The sequence below is a fragment of the Fusarium flagelliforme genome (assembly GCF_020744385.1).
Source record: "Fusarium flagelliforme strain FIESC 12 MPI-CAGE-AA-0113 chromosome Unknown B0J16scaffold_1, whole genome shotgun sequence".
Lineage (NCBI taxonomy): Eukaryota > Fungi > Ascomycota > Sordariomycetes > Hypocreales > Nectriaceae > Fusarium > Fusarium flagelliforme.
In genome coordinates, this window is record NW_025763503.1 from 121,109 (window position 1) to 143,371 (window position 22,263).

A 22,263-nucleotide genomic window follows, 5' to 3' on the forward strand; every position below is an offset into this window, starting at 1 on the left:
GTCTGGATACCAATGGTGGTCACTCGGAAACACCATTCTGCGCTCCTGTCCGACCATCTCTTTAACTGTCCTCGTCGCCTACACATACAAGTCGGTCCTCCAATCCTCGCACAACATGATCAATAAGTGATTCCTCAACGATCCCTTCCTGCCAAGTAACGCTGATGACGAGCGGTCCACCTCTTGTACTGACGCAATTGAAAACGATGGCTGGACCAGCGACCACCGCACACTGCGTAAAAGTCAATTTTTCTAGCTTCAGGTTGCTGTCATCTGGCGGGGAGATGTCAGAAGTTGAGCCCAGGTTCGACAGCTCATATGTGTACTTCCTTTCTGTACCACCTTGGCTTTGAAAATGCGAGACCAGATCTTCAATTCGGTTTAGTCTCGTGACCATGCTGCCGTGAGGGAATTGTCCAGCATTGGTAATTATGTCTCTGCCAAATGACTGTGCGCGTTCGATTATATGCTGCTCTTCTACCGCAGAGCCAGGTTCACATTCCTGAATCTTTTCCAGCTCTGCACGAGACACATAACTGGTCAAGAAAGAGACGTGATCGACGATGTCCTTTTTAGATGCTCCGGTATGCTGTCGCACCGACAAAGGTGTTACGGATCGAAATCCGGGAACATCCTCCTTGATACCGTGGCGGAGTGAAGTGCATATCAGCGCATGCAAAAGTGCAGTCAGTGTAATCTTGGCCTGCTTGCATCTTTGAAGGACGGTTGAAAGCTCTTCGGCCGGGATGGTTACTATTCGAACCATATGCTTCAGGCTAACGGTGGGCGTTTGGGATATCGCTCCCCCCGCCCATGCTTTCCGACCGCAGGTGTCGGGGCTACTGCAAATGGTGCAATTGCATGACAGACAGTCCACACGTTCTTCAATAGCAATCGGGGGTGCTCTTCGTTCGTTAAATGTCATCGGCCAAGGAGGCTGACAAAGTGACGCTGAGAGGCTCTCGAAGTTTTCCATAAGAGAGGCATGAAAGGCGACCCCACTCAATCCATCAGCAATAGCGTGGTGTGCCATGAAAGCAATGTCGAGCCTTCCGAGAGACGTCCGGTCAGAATCGTGGTTCTTGGAGCTAGTTTGAAAATGCTTCAACACAATGATCTTCCAGGCTGGTTTGTTAGGGAGCCAGTGCTCAGCATGCGCGTCTCCCAGGACCTGAGATAGCAGCACATCTGGTGCTGACTCATTCGGGCCAGCAGTTGTTGAGCTGACTTCATCACTGTTAATGATCCTGAGAACGTCCCTCTGATTAATTTCATCAACCTGCTTATACAGTGCAATGCCGGCATCTGTTTCATCCGAGATGCTGTATAGTAAGCCAGGATGTTGTTGAATTGTGGATTGAAGGCTCCATTCTAAGGCGGAACGAAATCGCTCTTCGAACAGATGCAGGCCAGGTTCATCTTTAGGCGAAATCGTGTACGTCGCCGTTACACATGCTGAGTTGTATTGCCCTAGAGCATGCCGCACAGAGTAGCTCCTCCCCAAAACACCTAGCAGAAGACACATTAGCATTCAGACCGTTCCGGATGCTATCGGGATAGGCAATCTAGAAAATGGTAACGTGTGTTTTTCTGACGAGAACCTACTGCCTACAAATCACAACAACTCACCTAATGTAACGGATTTGTTGTTTGTCATAATGAACTTTAATGCATGTCAGTGTTGAGAGTTGAGAAAGATGATGTGAGATGAACGTACACGGGGATCGGAGGTTCTTATATACAAAATATCCTTGCTCACCCTGTATGATCAGTCTTACTGTATCCTAAGCTTATCACATTACTAAGAAGTAGGGGTTTGTCGGATCTTAATCACTTTCATTGGACTGAGCAACAAGAGCCGGATGACTAGTTGACTGTGATTACTTTCTCAACGAATTGCTAATGTAATTATACTAGCATAGAGTCATCTAATAGCAACCTCATCGCATCGAACACCTCTCTGCAAAGATGCTGAAAACGCTGATACAAACTTCAAAGGTGATAACGTGGATACCATTGCGTATAAAAACTGAGGTGGAAGACAGATAACATCATTTTATGTTGTGTGTGGAGACTCTTTTACTTTATGCGCCCTACGACGCTCTGCCGCGCCCTTCTGCACCCTTTTGCGCCACTTTACGTCCTTTCATGTTTTCTGAACTCGTGTGCGGAGAAAGTTGTGTCAAACCCAAAATAAGATGCTGGACGAACCAGATGATGTCTTAGTCATCCAAAAATCGTTTATTTAACCCCATTCTCAGATATGGTACCTAAGCACAGCAAACTATGAATTTTGTCGCCGATCGTTCATACCATCGTCCGCTTTTCGCTCCCATTCAAGCAACAACATGGCCGACCCCGCGAACACCCAAAATGGCAATAGTGCTCCATCAGAACGACCTCTTGATGCCTCCAAGCTTATCATTACTAAGACTGACAAGCCTAATCCCATACCTGAGCCTGGTTCGGCAGAGCTTTGGGCGCAGAATGCCTGTTGCGACCATATGGTGACTGCTCGCTGGACCGATGGCCAAGGTTGGGAAGCCCCCGAATTGAAGCCTTACGGCGACATTTCTATATCCCCCGCTGCATCATGCCTTCATTACGCTACGCAGTGCTTCGAAGGCATGAAGGTATACCGTGGGTTTGATGGCAAGTTGCGTCTCTTCAGGCCTGAGCGTAATGCAAGAAGACTCGAGATGAGCTCGAAGCGAGTCTCACTTCCAGGGTTTGACCAGGAGGAGCTGGTCAAATTGATCAAGGCGCTGGTCCGTTTGGACTGTCCAAGTAAGAAGCTTTTCCCACTCGACTTCTCTATCATTTTACTTACGATGCTCTTAAGGGTGGCTTCCCAAAAACAAGCCCGGAAACTTCCTGTATATCCGCCCGGCCGTCATCGGCACTGGTCGACAGATTGGAGTTCAGATTCCAGCTGAGGCTACCCTCATCATACTAATGGTAGCTTGGCCCGACTTCTCTTCGGAGACACCCCCTGGCGCTCCGCCAAAACAGCCTGGGCTCCGTCTGCTTACCTCAGAGGCCGGATCAGCACGGGCATGGCCAGGCGGCTTTGGCTACGCCAAAATCGGTGCCAACTATGGGCCGAGTTTCCTTTCATTACGCGAATGCCGCAAAAAAGGCTACGACCAAATTCTGTGGGTTCTGGGCTCGGAGTCTCAGGTTACTGAGGCCGGCGCCAGCAACTTTTTCGTGGTCATCAAGAATCCCGACACTGGCCGCGTCGAGCTCATCACGCCGCCGCTAGATGATAAGATCATTCTGGAAGGCATCACTAGACAATCTGTCTTGGATCTCGCTCGGTCTAGGCTGTCAGATCAAATAGACGTCGTCGAGGCCAAGTTTACCATGGGCGACCTACAAGTAGCATGGAAGGAAGGGCGTCTTCTCGAAGCTTTCGTATCAGGTACAGCTGTAAGTGACATAACACCAAATATTTTGATCTGATAATGACTTATAGCACGCAGTTCTTCATTTCTCCTGTTTCAGTTATTGTGTTTGAAGGGCAGGACATGGAAATCTCGTTGAAGGGATCAGTGCCGAGTGGCGGTTGCGTTGAGAAAATCAAGGGTTGGTTGGGAGATATTATGTTCGGGAAAGAGAACCATGAGTGGGGTGTTGTTGTTAAGGAGGGATAGACCACCGCAATTGTGCCTGGATCCTCACGAAATATTAAGAGATGGTGTAAGACTTATTAACGATATCTGTATAGACAACCTTGACGCCTTATAACGGAATTAATATCTACATAAATAACATAAAAAAAGTGAGATTATAATAAACTATCTATCATTTTACAGTTTAAAATTTATTAACATATCTCATTAAGCCAGAAAGCAACTTATCCCTCTAGAGAACGCTTTAACACGAATTTAGATGAAACGGTAGTGACACTTTACCTGTCACCACTCCTGCAGTGTTAACACGAGTCAAATAATGGAAAGAATTTAGACTCTCCCGTTGTTCTTGGCTGCCGATCTTGAGTCTCTCCAGCACCTCCATCACCACCGCGTACAGAATCTCACTATCACCGTCCTCCACCTTGACAGCGATCCCCAGGCTTCCGCTGGCCCCAATCTTTCGAGTCTGCTCAGACTCCCTGACTGCCACGCCATAGCAGCCGTCTGCGCCGAGCTTTCCAACAACGGCTCCTTTATACTGGAGCATGAGCTGTGTGCAGAATCGTCCTTGTCCAGCAACCATCTCTGGGTACTGCCACATAGCGTGGTAAATACGCGCCAGCTTCTCCTTTCGGGCGCATCTTGGGGAATATGTTGAATTGAGTGTGTCGATTGCATCAGCCAGAATGGCATAGAGTCGACTAAGGTCCGACAGAGGGAGAGCAGGAGCGGGTAGATTGCAGCCATCGATCCCCCATTTAAGCTCCTCGGAGCCAAGGCCCGTCATCTCCTCGAAGACAGCCTTCACATGCAGCTGTATCAGATGGTTCTCATCGTGGTAATTCTCAGCGTCTCCCAGATCTATGGCCTTTGCACCAGCTAACATACCAATGTGTTTCGCTGAGCAATTGTTGCAAAGGGCACCTGGAACAAAGTCTCGCTTGATCCAGTCTTTGTTTACAGCATCTGACAGGGCTAAGTGGCCGCCACAGCGAAGATCTTCCTCCCTGGCCGCGATTTTGACCAGCATCTCCCTTCCCCGGCTGATGTGGATTTCTTCGCTGCTATGAGATGAGCACATGAGTGCAACGTCCGCATCAGTGAAACCAAACTTGTCAAAACCCTTGGTTTCAAGTAAAGCCAGAATCTGTATAGGTTTCGCGGCTGACCGTGCAAGCGTCATTCTGGAAGGATTTCCAACTGCAAACAGAAGCTTGCCACTGGCGTCTGTTACGGCAACATGGACACGGTGCGTGTTTTCGACAATACCACCACGATCAGAGACTGCGCAGTCTCGGTACTCCGCAAACTGGACCATATTTGAGCTGACTCAGGGGCAAGTAAAAAGGTCGCTACCTCGCTGAGGACTTTGTAGGAAATGGTTATGCCCAAGACGGTTGAAGATTAGGACTGAAGGGAGACTCGGAGTATGTTTGGCGAAGGCAAGCCTTGTTGACGTATTGATTCACGTCGAGTATTTACGATCTTAAATGCCGCCTGCATATTTTGAGGAGTATGGAAACACTAGCCACATATCCCACCGTACCACCTACCGGGCCGAGAGGCCAAGAAAGTTTTCAACCGAATACAAAGTCGTTTGGAATCAATCTCTTGAGACTCTTGTACAACGAAATGATTCCAAATTTTCAAATTTCAACAGCACAAGGTCGTTTGGTGATGCCGCCATCCAAAAAAAGCGAATTAGCGCAATTCGCTCGCGCTTACCCGGTATGGTATGTTTTCAGCGAGGTGGAGAATTACTTTGGTACTTGGAAAGGGGTTTCGCATCTCCTAGTTTATTTTGCATCCGATCTTATCGAAAATAGAAGAAATCTCTCTTTGCTGTGGGGTCATCGGAGTATTGGAATCGTCCAGTGTTGTCCGGCGTATTGATAATTCTTGTCATCGACAGCAAACAGCGCTTTTAGCAGCGCGTTCGAGATCACTGTTGACATGACTCAATGAAAATATGCCTATATTTATAGGCTCTCGTCCAGCCCAAGGCTATTCCTTGAACACACGAATCCCCCTACATCCAAGGCCGTCATTATGATTATCCCGTCAGTCCACGCCGAAAAGCGCATTCCTATCTTGCGGCAGCTGATCCGCGATAACGCATTGGGTGTCCTCACCACCGCCATTCCCTCGGACACACACCCATACATCCAGAGTAGCCACATCCCTTTTATCCTCGATGTTGAAGACGAAGACAGCGACACTGAGCTCGGTGTTCTGAGAGGCCACATTGCCAGGCAAAACCCCCAGGCCAAGGCCATGATCGAGGCCCTAGGGAAGGATAAGCCGGGAACCATGGTGTTAGAACAGGAAGTCCTTGTCTTATTTACGGCAACTCCTCATCATTATGTTACTCCAAAATTCTATACGGAAACAAAGCCAACGACTGCTAAAGTTGTACCTACATGGAACTATGCTGCTGTCCAAGCCTACGGCCGAGCCACGGTACACTACGACAGCAAATGCGAAACCTCAATCCAGTTTCTATCGAAACAGCTCCATGATCTATCTGAGCATACAGAGAAATCGATTATGGGGTATACTGGAAAGGGAGATCGACCAGGGCCATGGAAGGTATCCGATGCGCCAGAGCGTTACATTGAGCTGATGCAGAAGAACATCATTGGCATCGAAATATCCATTCATCGACTCGAGGGCAAGTTCAAGATGAGCCAAGAAATGCGAATGGGGGATAGAAATGGCGTTGTTGATGGTTTCAAGAATTTGGGGTCTGAGGCTGGTCGAGCTTTAGCTGGGATGGTTCAGGAACGTATTGACGTGAAGGAAAGGTAATACATGAAGGATGGACAGTCCAGTGACAGATGTATGAGACCTCTGAAAATAGATATCAATAGACAATGATAGAGAATGTCAATACGCTATTGAGCACTTGCACTCTCCGCTCCCGAATACTGTAATATGCTCTTTGTAAAGTTTAGGGTAGGATTTCGAAAGTACATGGCTATACTTCATAGGTAGATTTTATGTGGAAATTCGGCCGTTATATGGGTGCCTAAGCACTTTTTGGCTAAGCAAGTGGAGTATCGAGAGGTACCGCTGCTGCCTGGATGACTGGGGGGAAGTGGAGACAAATTAACAGTGCGAAGTAAAGCACTCCTCCCTTACTTCAGACCGGTAAATACATACATTGATTCACCGGCCATTAGTGGCTAGGTAATATGTATACAGTGCTTGCATTTACACATGTTCGAGTTGAGGAGTCATTTTATGTTTTCAAGGGTTATGGTAGGACAGGAAGCTACAAGTGTTCAATACTGTAGCATATCAACGGCATGAGATTTCAGTCCGTGAATTTGAAGACCCTGGCTCGAAATGCGCCACTAATTGGGCTGACGTCAACGACCTGGTGGATCTGAAGCTAATACGATCAGTTGAACTTTACTCCATTCCTCGTCACAAGCCCGGCTAGCTTGTCTCTCGCTATCACTAACCCGATCAAGTATAAAGCAGCGAGATCGCCACAGCAGCCCTGACGATGTAATTAATCTTGTTCAGGTTGTGACAGGAGCGAAACCCTAGAAGCTCAACCGCGCAGTAATTTCATTTTTTTATTTCTCAGCGGCTAACCATGGAAATCCAACGTGTAAGATTCTTCCCCATTTCACAGAGCTGATTACCGGGGACTGTCCATGCTGATTTCACTCTAGCTTTTCATTTACCCGATCAAATCCCTTCTGCCAGTTGAGGTCACATATGCCGAGGTAACAAGCGAAGGTTTCCGCTTTGACCGTCAGTATATTCTCATCAAGGAGCCGGTCGATCCAAATCAGGTTGCTGAACATCTCACAATCAAGAAAGACTTTGCTTTGGCCCTGTTTCAGCCTTCCATACACGATGATTGGTCCAATCTCACTGTTCAACACACCAAGGCTGAAGGGAAATCCTGCATAACTATTCCCCTTACACCGTCACCTTTATGCTGTTTCCAATCGAGAACCTACACAGTCAACGTTGCTGGAACGGAGGCTACAGGTATTGACATGGGGGAGGTTCCGGCCTCCTTTTTCAGCAAACATTTGGGTCAAAGTATAAGACTGCTCTTCATTGGAGGGGACGGTAGCCGAGAAGTTCCTGGGGCTGCTGACCTTGAGTCTGGGGTAGCAAGGCCAGGGCAGAGAGTGCGCTTTGCCGATGCGGCTCCATTTCTAATAACCTCATCGTCATCTGAGTCGGAAGCAAGATCGCGGCTGCCACTAAGCTGCCAATCAGAAGACGTTATCCTTCGTTTCCGCCCAAACATCCACATAGCCGTTAGCCATGATACCCCTGCCTTTGATGAAGATCACTGGCGGCAATTGGTCGTCACATCTAGCTATGACAAGAGCTCTAAGGCTTTCATTTGCTGCATGTGCCATACCACCCGCTGCCTCAGTCTCAATGCGGATTTGGCTACGGGCAGGGGCGTTTGCAGGGAACAGCAGCTTTTTGGTTTGCTCGCTCGAGATCGACGGATATCAAGCACCTCCCCCAGTAAGACCAAGGCCTTGCAAAGCTTATAGCTCGTAACTAACTTCAAAGCAGATAGACCTGTATTTGGCCGCTACGCTTATGTTGTTCCAGTAGGGACTACATTACGCATCAAGGATCAAGTTGTAGTTTCCAAGAGAGAATAAAAGTAAAACACCTGACATCTAGTTATTTAAACAGATTGACGCTTTAAAAGTTCCCTAATAAGCTTTTAATTTATATAACTTATATTCTCTAATATTATTTTTAAAAGGAAGTATAAATACAAAAAGCTTCTTTTCTTTTTTTTTAGAGATTTCTAAAGGATTCACCCTGAAGCGGGGGAGGACATATAACTGAGGGCGGGCTTCAGGTTGTAAGTTTGAAGTCTAGTACACTATAGTTACAATTGTAGCAAAGAGGAATTAGGTGCAGCTCAGTAACAAGAAGTGAAATTAAAGGTCATTATCAATAGTATCTACTAGTCCTTCTTGGTAGATTAAGCATAGATAAGACTCAGTAAAAAATTAAGATTCCACTAACAGTAGCTGCGTTATTTAACTAATCACAAGATAGCATTACATAACACCTCGTATCTTATTACCCCATGCGGGTCACAGAGGCGCGATGCTCGGACTCTACCCGGTGCCTTGGGATTTAAGGGCTTACCGAGCTTGACTATCATGACCGGTCGAGAATCTAAAACCTTCGTCCCTTTTATCCATTTTCTGCAAGAGCGAGCTTGGTGGGAAGGGTTCGTCAGTTTTGACCACACTCAACCATGCAATCTTCTGATCTCGCCCAGTCTTCTTGTGGGCGCTGCCGAGATCGCCGAGTCAAAGTAAGTCAGAGTCGTCCCTCCTTACCGCTATTGTCTCACGCTCGCTGGTTAGTGTGACAGACGGAAGCCAGGCTGTCAGCGCTGCGAGAAGTACTCGCAGCAGTGTCCTGGGTATGAACGCAAGCGGCCATTTCGTGACGAAGGGCCGGGACTTCAGAAGAAATTCTCCAGAAGTGACTTGGGCGATCGCTTCTCTGTTACCCTCAGCCGGTCCACAGAAATGCCGTCTACGGCCTCGTCACCACCCACAATTTCACCAATCGCAGACCCCTCAACAGCTGGTACCTCTGCCGGGGAAGTGCACTCCGAGGCCCGCTTGGATATCGCATCTACAAGTGACGCTCGAGACTGGGTTACCTCCGGTGATAGGTTCTTCGACTTGGACCCTGCTGTTTATTACACACTTGAGGCCAATGCATGTGGAGCCAACCCTGCAGTATCCCAGCGTGTGACTGAGTCACAGCCAGCCACGCCGTCTGGAGTTGAACCCACATCACCGAGCAACGGTGAAGAGAATGCGACCCCTGAAGTTGCCGACGAGGATCACCGCGAGACCAATCTTCTACCACTTCTTATCCGCCGCTTCGTGGAAATCATAAGCCCGTGGCTAGATATCTTTGATACAGAAAGATATTTCGGCTATGTGGTACCCGTAAGAGCATGCCATAGCAGGTTGCTAAGGGACAGTCTAGCTGCAGTAGCTGCTAGGCAACTAGCAAATCTTGACCGAGGCAAGGAGACCCAACACAATAGAGACAGCGCGACACATTCTTCAACCCTGGATTCCGATGCCACCTTATCAGTGGATTGGTCATTCCAGGCTGCAAGCTATTATGATCGAGCCATTCGCTCCATGATCAAAGCTCTAGAATCCATCAGTAAGCCACGCTCATCGACAGACACGAATCTACGCTGCCAGGGGTGCGACTAAGGTTGTTCATAGCACGTCCGATGCCATCAGAGATACCTGTTGGAGGGCACCTAGATGAATCGGAAGGTATCAGCGATCTATTGGCTGCAATGCCAATCTTACTGGCCTATGAGATGATGGACAGTCGTCATTCGAGCATGGTACAGTGAGCTTGACCTTGGCATATTCTCTGCCTGAAACCCATTAATGACAATATAGGCACATGGCTGGGGCCCATCACCTACTTCAGTTAGCTTTACAACAGCATGAAGCTATGGCTTCCAATAGTTCTCTCTACCCGGACGTGCCTGAAACTAGTCTTCAGAGAGTTTGGAAAGCATCTTTTTGGAGCGTTGTTTCTTTTGATTACATTACCTCATACGCTGGACGGAGTAAGCCAAAGCTTGGTGCTATAGAGACGCGACTTTGGCAGGCATCAGGGCTTTCTTTTACTTTAGTGGATGAGCAATTCATTCCGATGTCGCTGGCTCGTGACATTCGCTCCAGCTCGCCAAAAATGACCGAAACCGTCGCTTGCAGAACGTTGCTGTGGATCCTTCTCAGAATCCTGGATTCTATCGTGGTGGATGAGCAGCCACCAGAGCATTGCCAAGCACATCAGCGTACTAACCTCAACTGCCTCTTAGGTATCAGGGCTGAGCTTTGGGGGCAAGTGAACCAATATCTAAGCGATTGGTATACGGCACTTCCAAATACTTTCGAGCCCTGTTTGGGGGCTTCGCAGCCTCAGCTGGGGCCAGCCGCCCTTAACAACAACCCAGGAAATTCTGTTAGGAACCTTGACGTACCGATGAAAGGATGGTTCATTGCGCATCCTATGGGAGCAGTCGCCCTACCATTGTATCACCTTTCCCGCATTTTATTGATTTTACACAGTCCTCTGAGTGGTGTAAACCGTCTTCGGATATATCGACAGATCTCGCAACAAGTTAAGCAGCATGCACTAGACATCTGCAGTGCGGCTGGCCAACCCCCTCCAGCCGCGCAGATGCATCTTATACAGCCACTTCACTTGGCAGGATTGTGTCTTGACACACAGGTGCAACGGTCTAGTCTGGAATATCTATTGGTTAGAATACAGCGCCAGACGGGATTCTCAACAGCAGAGGTACTTCAGCAGCTCAAAGAGGACTGGTTTACGGGATGAATCATATTAAACAGAATTAAGTCTAGCTGCTATTCATACTGGGGGTCAATCTGTGAAAACCATAACATTTCTGCTGTCAAATGGTGGACCGCCTATATGGATATCCGTAATAACGATAGATATCAGTTCTTATCTGCATACCACTTGAGACAGGTCTTACAGGCATGGCTCGCATCATACAGCCAGATTCCAAAGTAGCTAGAAGACAGTCATAACTTTCCACCCAACGCTGACGCCTTTCGTGATGACAAGCATCACAAGACTGAGAGTATATAATGTTCCAGTAAAGAGAATCAGTCCCCAGAAATCCCCTTCACAGGCGGTTAGAATCCTTCCAGCAATAGGGTTACCGATCAGATTAGCTATGCTGACAATCGTGAAACACGTCGCATAATATCGCCCGTAGTGGCTGGTCGGACACAGCTTGCCAATGCAGACAGGACTAACACTGATATTGTTCCCACTCGCAAACCCGATAAGGACAGCATGAAATATAATTCCGATCTCGCTATGTCCAAATGGTAGCCAAATGGCAAAACATGTGAACATAGATAAAAGAACGGACAGAATGTTGGCGTTGAATGGACCAATGTGATCGGCCCACCATCCCACCAATGTGCGTCCAAAGAAAGATCCGGAATTCAAGATTGCCACTATCTGAAAGCTGAACTTCTGGCTGAATCCCTGCGAGACAGCGTAAGAGCTGATGTAAGCTATGGCGATAGAGAGAGCACATTGCATGGGGAAAATAGCGATAGTCGTGAGAAGAAATGCTTTCTCCTTGAATATAGTCACGTCGGGGTGAATGCTATTATTCTTAGCAGGTGGGAGCCTGGTACGAACAAAAATATTCGACATTGCAGTCAAGGCAAGGCACAAAAACCCCAAGATTCGGACTGCCCAAGGCCAGCCAAGAGTGGAAAACGATATCAGTTTTTGGAGAAGAAGCGGAAAAACAACTCCACCAACTGAGCCACCGGCGGTAGCAGTGCCTGTAGCGAGACCCCGACGTCTGTGGAAGAAATGCCCCACGACGGTGACACAAGAGGTATTAAGGAGTGCACAGCCTGTGCCATTCAGAACTCCAAATACAAGCATGAAATGCCAATATTCTGAGTCACTGAGTGTTAGAGAGCCCAGCGATTGAGTGTGAATGTCGGGGGCCTTGAACGTACCACGGCAAATGCTCAACAGCATAAAACCCCCGGTCATGGCAAGTGTCCCAGCAACGATCAGCCACCTAGGGCCAAACCTGTCGAATAAGGGCCCGATGTAGACACCGCAGAAATATGCGAGGAAAGTATATACAGAAAACACCCATCCGATAGTTGTGTGACTGTATTTGGATAGTTGATGCGTTGAGATATATGATTGGAATATCGCAATGGTATTCGTGGTGCCCAAGGCCGTGAAGCTGAATCATTATTAGCACACTATTACAGAGTCTTTAATAGGAACTATAGATTCATCACTTACAGGCCGCACCAGGCTCCAAAGACAACAAGCCATGACTGCAGGTCACCTTCAGGGAAGTTATCTTCTTTTGGCGAGGGGCAAGATAGTGAAGTATGAGCAGTATTTTCTCCAAACTGCAGAGTTTCGTTCTCTCGGCTAGAAATCGTTTGTGCGTTCTCAGAGTCTGAGGGATTCCTTAAGTCTTTTCCAATGCCCATTGTCGCAAAGAATAACAGGTTAATAGATTGAGGGTGTTATCAGATAAGTTGTTAAATTGGAGAATCCCAATAAGTATCTATTTATGTTACATTGACATGTGAAAGATGTCTTCGTATATTAGAAACATAATTACGACTTTGCCGTAAAGCCCCTTCTCAGGCAAGGGGCAGAAATTTAGAATAGGCACTGTTCCTTGGTTCACACTCCCTTTCAATCCTGTACGCGAAAGCCTGACTGCGCTTTTTGTGGCAGCACGCAGTTTAGCGTCACCGACGATCCTGATTCGATCAGCAAGGTCCCATGGTGTCATGCCCTCGCTGTTCCGAGCCGTTTTGTCCGCCTCAGCTTCGTAAAGTAACCCTAGCCACGCCTGCAGCCCCATGCTCAGCAGTCCAATGAAGCGGCGTATGTCCGTGCCTGAAATGCCTAGGCTCGGTGTCGCCAAGGTCTGCTTGCGAAAGAGGCCCCGAGTCATGATCAACAGCGTCCAAATACTCGGGCACCACGGAAGAATTCTGCGGCGACAAAGGCACGGTCAACCGGCCTTCTTGCAGTGTAGCTTCTACGCTAGTGAATCGCGTTATCGGTTACTACGAGGGGTGGTCGACAGCTAAAATAACCGGCTATGGGCTGCTGCCCAAGGAGGTTCTCTTTGGCTATTACACCCACATCAACGTCGCCCTTTCCACTATCAACCCTAGCACGTTGGGGCTTATTCCTGGCGATGACCGCACGGAAGGCTACATGCATACAATCCCTGAAACTCATCCAGCCCCACCTCAGGGTCAGGATTGCACTTGGCGCCTGGACCTTCAGTGACCCTGGACCTGCGGCTATCAACTTCAGGGACATTACTACATCAACCCAGGCTCAAGATCCCTTCGTCTCATCGCTCATGAAGATGATGAATACGCATGGCTTTGATGGGTTGGATCTCGACTGGGAACACCCTGTGCCAAAGGACCGCAATGGACGTGGAGAAGACTTCAAGAACTTCGTTACCTTCACGGGCCGACTGCGCAAACAGCTCAACGATAAGGGCATGTCCAAGAAAGGGGTATCTCTGACACTACCCTCCAGCTACTGGTATCCTCAACACTTTAACATTGAGAATCTGGAGCGATCAATCAACTGGTTCAACATTATTTCGTATGACATTCAGGGGTCCTGGGAGATTGACCATGAACCCACTGGTCCCTGGGTTAACTCGCATATTAATTCAACAGAGATTCAACAGGCTTTACACCTTGTGCAGCGCAACGACATTAAGCTTGAAAAGGAGGTAATGGGTAGGCCGCTGAAATTGTTCCTCGAACAGTGGAACTTAGAGAGCATGAATTTAAAGTGTTAGGATTATTAATTGAATTTATAGAGCGACGGACCCGACCACCTATTAGGCATTTAACCACATTCTGAATCACAGACTAATATTAGGGTGAACTATAAATATGTCTTAATAAGGAGCTGCAGCGCCTACGAAGTTTCAGCATCAATACGTAGATAGTTGTTATATGTAATAAATTAATCACCTTATGTATCTAGTAACTAGAAGGCAGCCCGAACCCAAGCGTATCCATTGCCTCCAATGCATGCTCTAAATTCTTCTCAAGGGCAAACTCTCGTACTTCTTCAGATCCTTCAACCCCAGTAGCCAAAAAGGCCTGGAGGATTTGTTCGACTTCCGGAAGCTGGAGCAAGAATTCTGTCGTAGAAACCGAGCAGTGTCTTTCCCCCAGTTTGATTGCATGGTGAAGAGGTGTTAACCTTTGATCAGACTCATCAGCTGTCCATGCAAGTGTCATATCCGCCTCGAGAAGGTATTCAAGCATCTGGTGCCTCCGTGGAATAACCCACTTCTCATACTCCTCGAGACTCAGGTTTGAATGATCCCAATCTCCTTTTACAAGGTTCCTGTTTCTCACGTCACATAGTCCCGCAAATACAGTCTCGCCCTCCTGATTTCTGCTGAAGATATCGACGTCTTTTTGTTGTAACAGCATTTCCAAACTTCTCTTCGTTTTCACATAATGTAACGGACTCTTTCCCTTATCATCTTTGCGATTCAAGTCTTCTGCGCACTCTAAGAAAACGTGCAGCGTCTCCAGTGGAATGCTGTACATCATTGCGTCATGTACTGGTGTACGACCACCGTGATCGGGGGCATTGGCCAATCTACCACCATCGAGTCTAGAAAGCCGCTGGGCGATGACGACACAAGCATTGCAAGGTACACCGCAACTGTTGAGGATAAAACTATGCAGAGGACTCCTGCCCCGTCCATACTGTATCTGTATCTGTAGCCGTTTCTCGACGTCTATATCGATGAGGAATGCAGCAAGGGGATAGTTCCTGTGGCCCAACGCATCATGAAGCAACTCTTTTTCTTGTTTCAGAGCTTGTTGATAGATTGCGTATTCTTGGCAGTTAAAATCAACCGAAAACGTTTCGTTATGATCGTAAAGTCTTGGGAATATCTCGCAAAACCGTTCGTGTAAGGGTTTGGTATTGTTAGAGTGGTAGCCTGAGAAGAACCTTTCTTCATGCCTCCAACTGTCAAACAGATGAGCTAGCCCGTTTGCGATAGCTGTATTGAAACTCTCTGAATGCCCCAAGAATGGCTCTGTTCTCGACATCTTCAGCAAGAGGGATATAGCAGGTGGGTATTTGTTAAGGATCTGCCAAGCAAGGCCTGGAAGATGGGGCAGAGTAGTGGTCACATCCCGAGGACCAAACAGGAACAGTTCCAACATGCAAAGATCTTTCCTGTCGATGGCATGGAAAATGGGTGAGTCGCAATAAAATATGTTGTCGTATCCCTGGGAAGGATTGACACCACTATCAATGAAGTATTTGCAGATGTGGCCATGCCCAGCTTTCAAGGCAACCATCAGAGGTATAATTTGTGAGGAAGAGACATCAAGATCAGCTCCTGAAAGGTGAAGTAACTTGACTTCCCTGAGATTCCCACTTTTACAAGCGTCAATCAAGTTCACTTCTCCAGTCTTCTTCCTAACTGGGAACGTAACTTCGGAGCGTGACTCCTCACTGTGAAAAGCACTAGTGTGGTCTGTCAATGCTTGCTGTGAAGCATAGCCCAGAATGTGAGCAAAACAGGCCCCGTCATTGCATCGGAAAGGCCGTTCGTGGCTCGCGAGGTGTTGTTGGAGAGCGGCCTCGCTCGGATATCCAACAGAGAACCTGCAGCACTGAAGTCTGGAGCACTTGTGCCTTTTCGGACCTTCGAGGGTCTGGAAATCTACATTCTCCGACAACATTGCCCTTTGCTTATCGATGATCTTGCGTATTGCAGATACCCTCTCTTGTATGGCTGGATCAAGGTTTGCTTCAAGGGTATTTGTCTCGCCTATATTATTGGAGTGGGTACTGCAATAGGTTCCCTGTAGATTCAATGCGGCTTTTTCGACTGTCGCTACCTTCGAATCTGAATTCGTGTCCGCGTTGAAAGATTCTATCTTCTGGACATGCGACCGGTAATAACTCGCGGCGTAGTCCATAAAGCTGAAGTAGCCGGACTGAACCACGTGTTCGAGGCAGCTGCTGTCAATTGCGAGGAATGGCTTTGAAGAAAGATAACGGCAGCAAAAGAGCGACATATTAAGATGCTCCTGCATAAGATTGATTGTACCAGTGTATACAAGATACCTGCGTCATAAGGTTAGTATGAAGCGGTGCCATTGATAATGAGTTAACGGCTTGAGCATACTTGCTTGCTGTCTCGTGTATCATCGTAACGGTTTGTTCGGATTCGACACCCGGAAACATTTCACAATCTATGGCATCGACTAGCGAGCTGCAAAGCTGCTTGCATGTATCTGCACGGAGATCTTCTGGATCACAAACAGCTTCTTCCGCGTCGATGCAAAATCTCGCCTGTATCTCGCGCCATCGAAGGGGTCTTTCGGCGCACACTAACAAGCCGAGGATCTTCGTAGCACTTGCTTGAGCAGAACTCATAACACGTTGGACAACATGCTCATAACTAGCTGGGTCAGTAGGGTATGACAAGGTAGGAAGATACATACGCTTCATTCAAGTCGCGGGGAAATTTATCGTTTATAAGCTCGCCTTTGTACTCTTTTTTTGAGCCCATTAATGCCAGGTTTGCCAACACTACCTTTGTGTACAGAAACATCCCTAGCGATATATGTTAGTATGTTTGCTTCGGGACCCCCTCTGTGCATTTATTTGAGTATACCGTTTGATGCCTTCACAACTTTCTGTATCAATCCTCTTTTGTCCTCAGAAGAAAGCCGGAACCTGGTAGCAATCGAAGTGGCCTGGGCCTCACAATAGTCCTCGATATCCTTCAGATGGAGATCGACTGCGTGGAGTCGGATACTCGGGTATGGAGCAAGGAGCGGGTCGATCCTCCCATCTTCCTGGCCACAGATCAAGAGTCTAACATGACAGCCCCTCGAGGAGACCGTATTGGTTAGGTCATCTAAACACCATTTAATAGCCCGTTCAGCCTCGCCATCCATACCCTCGTCCAGACCATCAAGAACGATGACGTTATCTCGCTTGGATGACAAGCAATCCAAGGCCAGGCTCTTGAGAACAGTAAGATCAAGGTAGTCCATGGAGGAGCATTTGTCATAAGCAAATCTCATCATTGTGTCGTCTGCATTGATTATCTGCGTGATAATATGGCAGAGCAGTGATCGAGTTGACCGTCGATCAGCGTCGTTGTGCTTGAAAAAGAAATGAATAATTGAACAGCGAGATGAGGGCTGTTGAGACCGCTTTTCGTTCAAGTGGTGAATTATTTTTCTTGCTAGAGTAGACTTCCCTGTGTATCAGACGCGATATTAGCATTTGAATCACAATCAGGCTAGAACGGCAATTCGCAGACTTACCAGCACCAGGACACCCCGTTAAGAACAAGACGCATCCCTGTTGTGATACATCGACCTCCCAAGATTGGAATAATGGATGGGAAAAGATCCAGTTACCAGAAGAGCTAGTGACTGCATCTGGAACCTCTAGCTGACTTTTTATCTGCGACACAGAAACGTTCAACTTTCTCTCCAGAAACGATCTAATCTCCTGTTCCTCCATCTTCTGTCTTCTTAGCTCCTCGGAAGTAATTACTCCTTCTAGACCAGAGTTGATCTGCTTGAATTGGTCCTTTGCGTACTGATCAGAATCTTGGATCTCCTTGAGGATTGCGTACGGCTGAAGCTTATCGTCCGAAAGCATTGCTTGCTTCCTTTTCAGGCTCTCGATGGTTGGCCTGACTACTCGTCTGAAGTCATCCCAAGCCCATTTGAATTTGCCTTTCCAATCTATAATCTTCAGTGGTGATATAAAAATGTAGGGGGACCGAACAAACCTGGTCTAGAGAAAAAGTCCAACACGGAGCGATGAAGCAGAATAATATCGGAGAAGTAATCTTCCAACATGCGGCTGAACCTTTCGTCACTCTTGATAAGGCCATGGAAGAAGGCCAGGCCATCAAGAGCATCGGCAATCTCCTCATAAACGTCGAGAAGCTTTTTAACCCAATCCTTCCAGGCCATAGTCGCCATAAGAGCAAGCTTGATAGGACCCTTATTCGGTTATTAACAACAAACTGACTAAGAGGGAACGAACAGACTCACCCAAATGAATGCTACCGCTTCGCTCACGTTGAGAAATATCGATACAAGTTTCTCAATCTGTTCCATCGCGTCAAGGAACCTGTTGATTCTACTCAGCCTACAGAGGCTGCCCTGGCGCCCAAGCTTGGCTTGTATCTTCTGGATCTCATGATTGATGGCTGTCCGATTCGCACCGCTGATGTCTTTCTTTTGATCGTCGGTGAGCTCACGTCTAAATTGGTTCAAAGACCTTTCCAAATTAAGTCGCTGTGGTGAGGCCATACTTTGGTGGGTATATGCTCGATGATAGATATCCGTATGGTCCGACCACTGGTGGCTTGGTCATGGATTTAATAGCTAAGCGCCCAGTGTCTGTCAGCCTTAATTTCCGCCTCAGGCAGATCTTTTGTTCCATGCAGCGGGAAGAACCAGTCAGAAGTCATTGATATTACAAGGATCGAGGCTACGCCGCATGCACAGCCTAGTTGGGCGAAATTGGCTTGAAAATGGTTGGCCGGGCTTTAAGCAGTCTGACCGCTGTCTTTCTCTTCCATGTCAAACCGTCAATAACTTAATTGCTCGGCAAACGCAACACCGATCCTACAGCATAATGGGCCACTTGAAAAGGCGGCTTTGTTACGAAAATGACACTGAGGATGGTAATTCACCAAAACGGTTGGGATGGGAAAACGCCGACTCGGCCATATGCAGTTCTGCGCGTTGTTCTGACTCTGGCATGGACTTAGACTCGACGTCCCCCGAGGCCGAGCAGAATCCTGTCCAACAAAATATATGCTACGGCACGGTAAGTCATAGCTGGGCTTTTTCTATCGAATATGATATGAGGACTTATGTTGATGATTTGCTGCTAGTTATGCGAGGCATATATATCACTCACCTATGACACTAAAATGCCCAAATCAACACAGCCATGGGACAGATATTGTTTAATGGATGTAAAGGTTCATTCTGGGGCTTCCTACGTGAAATCCGATCGCCTTTTAAAGATAAAACAGCGATCGGTTCTTGATGAGAATACGGGATCCATTCTAACTTATATTAAGAGGAAAGTCCCACAGGTATCCTTTTCAGCTGTGATTAGTGTTAACGTTCTCTCTGGGAAACGGATTAAATCCAAAAAGTCGATAATTCAAGCCACGATCAATGTCTATGGCCCGAAGCACCAGATGGACGAAGTTGACCAAGCATTGTCCGAAATATCTTCCTACCTCCAACACCCTGTCTTTCTGGAACCGGATGTTCCTTATATCAATCCCCAGTTCTTTTACCCTAGCGCTGAAAAGACAGACCTAAGGGACCTAGTGGGCGCGAGGTCTGAGGATGCCACATCTGGTACATCTCGAGTGGTTGACGAGGTCATGGAAAGCCTGGACGATTGGTCTGAGTATATTAATACAAAAGGGTGCCACCGAGAATTTCTACAGGCGATGCTTGACCGATATCTGCTTGGAACCCAGCTCAAAGAGTATTTATCATGTGAGATCCGTCCGCGAGCTACAACGAAGCTGACCTGAACTTCTACTAGGCATCAGTTCCAAGGAGTGGAATTCATACTCGGACGGGAGGAGCTGGACGTAGCTGAGCAGATGAACAAAAGGATGTTCATGACTATCGATCACTGGTATTTCTTTCCTTCCATCCTTGCCGATATCGAAGCCAAGCTGACTTTATAGCCTTTTGTTGAACTCTGGGAAAACAGGGCTGGGCGGGATACTGGCAGATGTCATGGGCCTCGGCAAAACGCTAACTATGCTGACGGCGATCCTCTGCTCAAAGCAACTGGAAGACCCTTACCCAAGCTGCACGGCGAGTGCAAGTGGGGAAAATGAACCAGAACGGTCAAACTCCACACTCGTTGTTCTGCCATCTCGACGTAAGCCGGCTCACCGATCTTACTTCTTCACTCCCGCTAACAATATTAAAGAGATAATGGATGTCTGGAAGAATGAGATTGAGCAGTACGTATATCTCGCAAACACAGCCCGGGTTGATGCAACTAACAACATCCAGGCGATTCCAGCCGCAGACATTCCAGGTTGAGATTTTCCACGGCCAGGGGAGAGCCAGAAATGCGAAGCCTCTTATTAGCAGTGATATAGTTCTAACGACTTATCACACGGTTGAAAAAGACAGCAATGGTGGCAGGATCTTGAGTTCTGTTGTGTGGTCAAGGATCGTACTCGATGAAGGTAACTTGTCCAACCACCCGAGTCTGTCTCCAATATTACTAACACGCAGTGTGGCCCATCACATACGCAACCCTTCCACGAAGATACATAAAGCCGTTGTCGCTCTTCGAAGTGGAACTCGATGGTGTCTTACGGGCACGCCTATACAGAACACCCTCGATGATCTCCGATCGCTCTTGCAGTTTCTTCGAATTGAACCATTTGGTCATGGCAAGGAATTTGAGGAGCATATTGTGAAACCATTCAGACAGGGCTCAAATGCAGATCATGAGTTCTTTGACCCTTCTCGAAACTTGAGAGGTTTGCTGAAAGCCTGCTGCCTAAGAAGAACTCAAACGAAGCTCAACCTACCAGATACCTACATACGCACGATTGGAGTGGCGCCAACAGAGGCTGAGAAGGCCATATTCAACAAGATTCTCATCGAGTGCCGTGAGGAGTTTGACATAATGGCCGGTAGGGAAGCGGGTTCGAAGAGGTCTAATGTCCTATTCTCAGCGATCATGAAACTGCGGAGAGTATGCAACCACGGAACAATTGACATCAAGGCGACCACCCAGAAAAGGCCGTGTCATCTGACCGTCCCTAAGATGAAGAGAGGGATTTCAAGAAGTCCATCGGCAGAGCCGGCTTGCGATTTCTGTAGCAAAGGCGTCCTCGATAATTACTTACTTGGTGAACTCGACAGTTGTCCTCTGTGTAGCCGGATCCTACCGGAAGAAAATATCGACAGTTCATCCGCAGCGGCCTCACCACGAGATACACCTTCGCCCGCTGGATCGATGATGGATGTGGACTCTCCAGAGCCCCCCAACAACAATTGTGGCCCTATGGTATCCAGCAATAACTTCAGAGCACAATCTTCGAAAATTTCTGCAGTTGTCGATAACATCAAGACATCGTCCTTGGATGCAAACTCGAAGAGGTAGGCATAGGAGGCTATGTAACTTGACTCTGCTGACAAATAGATAGCGTTGTGTTGTCTAGTTGGAGAGACACCTTGGACATCCTTGCTTCCATGCTGACATCAGAGGGAATTCGATTCGTACAAGTGGACGGACGTAACGCTCTGCTTGGCCGTACGGAGTTAATCTCAACATTTCGCCAAGATCCATTTGTCAAGGTTCTCTTGATATCCATTAACACTGGAGCAGTAGGGCAAGTATTTTCTTGAAAGCCCATTCGCCCGTAGCAATACACTAATGGTACTTCAGCCTCACCCTCACAGAAGCAAACCAAGTTCACATCGTCGAACCGCAATGGAACCCAACAATTGAAGAACAAGCTATCGCTCGAGTGGTCAGGATGGGACAAACACGACCAGTTACCGTCTTCAAGTACATAACGGAAGGATCTGTGGAGCAGGTAGCACTATGAAAGTTTCCTCTTTTCGAATTAGCTAACCCCGAAAAGTCTATAGTCAAGCTCCAGCAAAAGAAAACTCGGATCATCAAGCTATCAATGCAGGAAAAAGACACCAACGAGTCTGACACGAACTTGGATGTAAGATTTAACTCTATAGAGCCGTGAGCATTACTAAACCTATGCAGCGTTTCAAATTTACCATCGACCCCAATGAATGGAAAGCCAATCTTTAATTGAGTATTATGAAGTTTGGATTTATATTTAAGTTTTAGAGTATAACAAGGTTACTTATTCAATAAACTGTCTCACTAAGGAGAGATACCCTCTGCGGTCTGAGCATGATATTACCTATGGACATAAACGCTGTCACGGATA

General features: G+C 47.4%; 10 protein-coding genes across 10 annotated transcripts; 6 read left to right on the forward strand and 4 right to left on the reverse strand.

Annotated features, from left to right (window-relative positions):
* Positions 1 to 61: 61 nt before the first annotated feature.
* Positions 62 to 1,657, reverse strand: B0J16DRAFT_390260 (alcohol acetyltransferase; the record flags this gene model as incomplete). Its single annotated transcript, XM_046131857.1, has 2 exons — positions 62 to 1,509; positions 1,630 to 1,657. 2 exons carry the CDS (start codon positions 1,655 to 1,657, stop codon positions 62 to 64), a joined length of 1,476 nt encoding a protein of 491 aa, XP_045987995.1.
* Positions 1,658 to 2,300: 643 nt separating this feature from the next.
* B0J16DRAFT_390263 (aminotransferase) lies at positions 2,301 to 3,768 on the forward strand. Its single transcript, XM_046131858.1, has 3 exons — positions 2,301 to 2,787; positions 2,843 to 3,432; positions 3,486 to 3,768. The coding sequence occupies exons 1-3, from the start codon at positions 2,349 to 2,351 to the stop codon at positions 3,654 to 3,656; spliced, it is 1,200 nt and encodes a 399-aa protein (XP_045987996.1). The 5' UTR covers positions 2,301 to 2,348; the 3' UTR covers positions 3,657 to 3,768.
* On the reverse strand, positions 3,769 to 5,098 carry B0J16DRAFT_307 (L-asparaginase II). The gene has a single exon (XM_046124812.1). It carries the CDS (start codon positions 4,954 to 4,956, stop codon positions 3,880 to 3,882), a length of 1,077 nt encoding a protein of 358 aa, XP_045987997.1. The 5' UTR covers positions 4,957 to 5,098; the 3' UTR covers positions 3,769 to 3,879.
* Positions 5,099 to 5,453: 355 nt separating this feature from the next.
* Positions 5,454 to 6,567, forward strand: B0J16DRAFT_325878 (transcriptional regulator PAI 2-type). Its single transcript, XM_046125922.1, has one exon. It carries the CDS (start codon positions 5,688 to 5,690, stop codon positions 6,444 to 6,446), a length of 759 nt encoding a protein of 252 aa, XP_045987998.1. The 5' UTR covers positions 5,454 to 5,687; the 3' UTR covers positions 6,447 to 6,567.
* A 608-nt stretch (positions 6,568 to 7,175) lies between these two features.
* On the forward strand, positions 7,176 to 8,581 carry B0J16DRAFT_313 (uncharacterized protein). Its single transcript, XM_046125095.1, has 3 exons — positions 7,176 to 7,257; positions 7,322 to 8,144; positions 8,196 to 8,581. Exons 1-3 carry the CDS (start codon positions 7,243 to 7,245, stop codon positions 8,285 to 8,287), a joined length of 930 nt encoding a protein of 309 aa, XP_045987999.1. The 5' UTR covers positions 7,176 to 7,242; the 3' UTR covers positions 8,288 to 8,581.
* A 253-nt stretch (positions 8,582 to 8,834) lies between these two features.
* B0J16DRAFT_325882 (uncharacterized protein) lies at positions 8,835 to 11,248 on the forward strand. Its single transcript, XM_046125923.1, has 4 exons — positions 8,835 to 8,961; positions 9,014 to 9,839; positions 9,905 to 10,037; positions 10,091 to 11,248. Exons 1-4 carry the CDS (start codon positions 8,902 to 8,904, stop codon positions 11,037 to 11,039), a joined length of 1,968 nt encoding a protein of 655 aa, XP_045988000.1. The 5' UTR covers positions 8,835 to 8,901; the 3' UTR covers positions 11,040 to 11,248.
* Positions 11,238 to 12,712, reverse strand: B0J16DRAFT_390267 (riboflavin transporter MCH5; the record flags this gene model as incomplete). The annotated part of the gene is made up of 2 exons (XM_046131859.1): positions 11,238 to 12,453; positions 12,516 to 12,712. The coding sequence occupies 2 exons, from the start codon at positions 12,710 to 12,712 to the stop codon at positions 11,238 to 11,240; spliced, it is 1,413 nt and encodes a 470-aa protein (XP_045988001.1).
* Positions 12,713 to 13,437: 725 nt separating this feature from the next.
* B0J16DRAFT_390269 (glycoside hydrolase superfamily) lies at positions 13,438 to 14,188 on the forward strand (the record flags this gene model as incomplete). Its single annotated transcript, XM_046131860.1, has 1 exon — positions 13,438 to 14,188. The coding sequence occupies one exon, from the start codon at positions 13,438 to 13,440 to the stop codon at positions 14,062 to 14,064; it is 627 nt and encodes a 208-aa protein (XP_045988002.1). The 3' UTR covers positions 14,065 to 14,188.
* A 63-nt stretch (positions 14,189 to 14,251) lies between these two features.
* B0J16DRAFT_376842 (uncharacterized protein) lies at positions 14,252 to 18,400 on the reverse strand (the record flags this gene model as incomplete). Its single annotated transcript, XM_046130795.1, has 7 exons — positions 14,252 to 16,376; positions 16,438 to 16,713; positions 16,757 to 16,868; positions 16,930 to 17,523; positions 17,591 to 18,019; positions 18,067 to 18,283; positions 18,335 to 18,400. The coding sequence occupies 7 exons, from the start codon at positions 18,398 to 18,400 to the stop codon at positions 14,252 to 14,254; spliced, it is 3,819 nt and encodes a 1,272-aa protein (XP_045988003.1).
* A 462-nt stretch (positions 18,401 to 18,862) lies between these two features.
* Positions 18,863 to 22,256, forward strand: B0J16DRAFT_325887 (SNF2 family N-terminal domain-containing protein). The gene is made up of 11 exons (XM_046125924.1): positions 18,863 to 19,118; positions 19,186 to 19,799; positions 19,860 to 19,955; positions 20,008 to 20,207; positions 20,259 to 20,292; positions 20,345 to 20,522; positions 20,577 to 21,448; positions 21,496 to 21,681; positions 21,738 to 21,888; positions 21,937 to 22,026; positions 22,074 to 22,256. The coding sequence occupies exons 1-11, from the start codon at positions 18,924 to 18,926 to the stop codon at positions 22,119 to 22,121; spliced, it is 2,664 nt and encodes an 887-aa protein (XP_045988004.1). The 5' UTR covers positions 18,863 to 18,923; the 3' UTR covers positions 22,122 to 22,256.
* The last annotated feature ends 7 nt before the right edge of the window (positions 22,257 to 22,263 follow it).

Coding starts and splice junctions, on each gene's coding strand:
- B0J16DRAFT_390263 (XM_046131858.1), top strand. CDS start 2,349: ATGGCCGACCCCGCGAACACCCAAAATGGCAATAGTGCTCCATCAGAA. Junction 2,788..2,842: donor GGTCCGTTTGGACTGTCCAA/GTAAGAAGCTTT, acceptor GATGCTCTTAAG/GGTGGCTTCCCAAAAACAAG. Junction 3,433..3,485: donor CTTTCGTATCAGGTACAGCT/GTAAGTGACATA, acceptor TATAGCACGCAG/TTCTTCATTTCTCCTGTTTC.
- B0J16DRAFT_307 (XM_046124812.1), bottom strand. CDS start 4,956: ATGGTCCAGTTTGCGGAGTACCGAGACTGCGCAGTCTCTGATCGTGGT.
- B0J16DRAFT_325878 (XM_046125922.1), top strand. CDS start 5,688: ATGATTATCCCGTCAGTCCACGCCGAAAAGCGCATTCCTATCTTGCGG.
- B0J16DRAFT_313 (XM_046125095.1), top strand. Junction 8,145..8,195: donor GATATCAAGCACCTCCCCCA/GTAAGACCAAGG, acceptor ACTTCAAAGCAG/ATAGACCTGTATTTGGCCGC.
- B0J16DRAFT_325882 (XM_046125923.1), top strand. CDS start 8,902: ATGCAATCTTCTGATCTCGCCCAGTCTTCTTGTGGGCGCTGCCGAGAT. Junction 9,840..9,904: donor CAAAGCTCTAGAATCCATCA/GTAAGCCACGCT, acceptor GGTTGTTCATAG/CACGTCCGATGCCATCAGAG. Junction 10,038..10,090: donor CGTCATTCGAGCATGGTACA/GTGAGCTTGACC, acceptor ATGACAATATAG/GCACATGGCTGGGGCCCATC.
- B0J16DRAFT_325887 (XM_046125924.1), top strand. CDS start 18,924: ATGGGCCACTTGAAAAGGCGGCTTTGTTACGAAAATGACACTGAGGAT. Junction 19,119..19,185: donor AAAATATATGCTACGGCACG/GTAAGTCATAGC, acceptor ATTTGCTGCTAG/TTATGCGAGGCATATATATC. Junction 19,956..20,007: donor TTCATGACTATCGATCACTG/GTATTTCTTTCC, acceptor CTGACTTTATAG/CCTTTTGTTGAACTCTGGGA.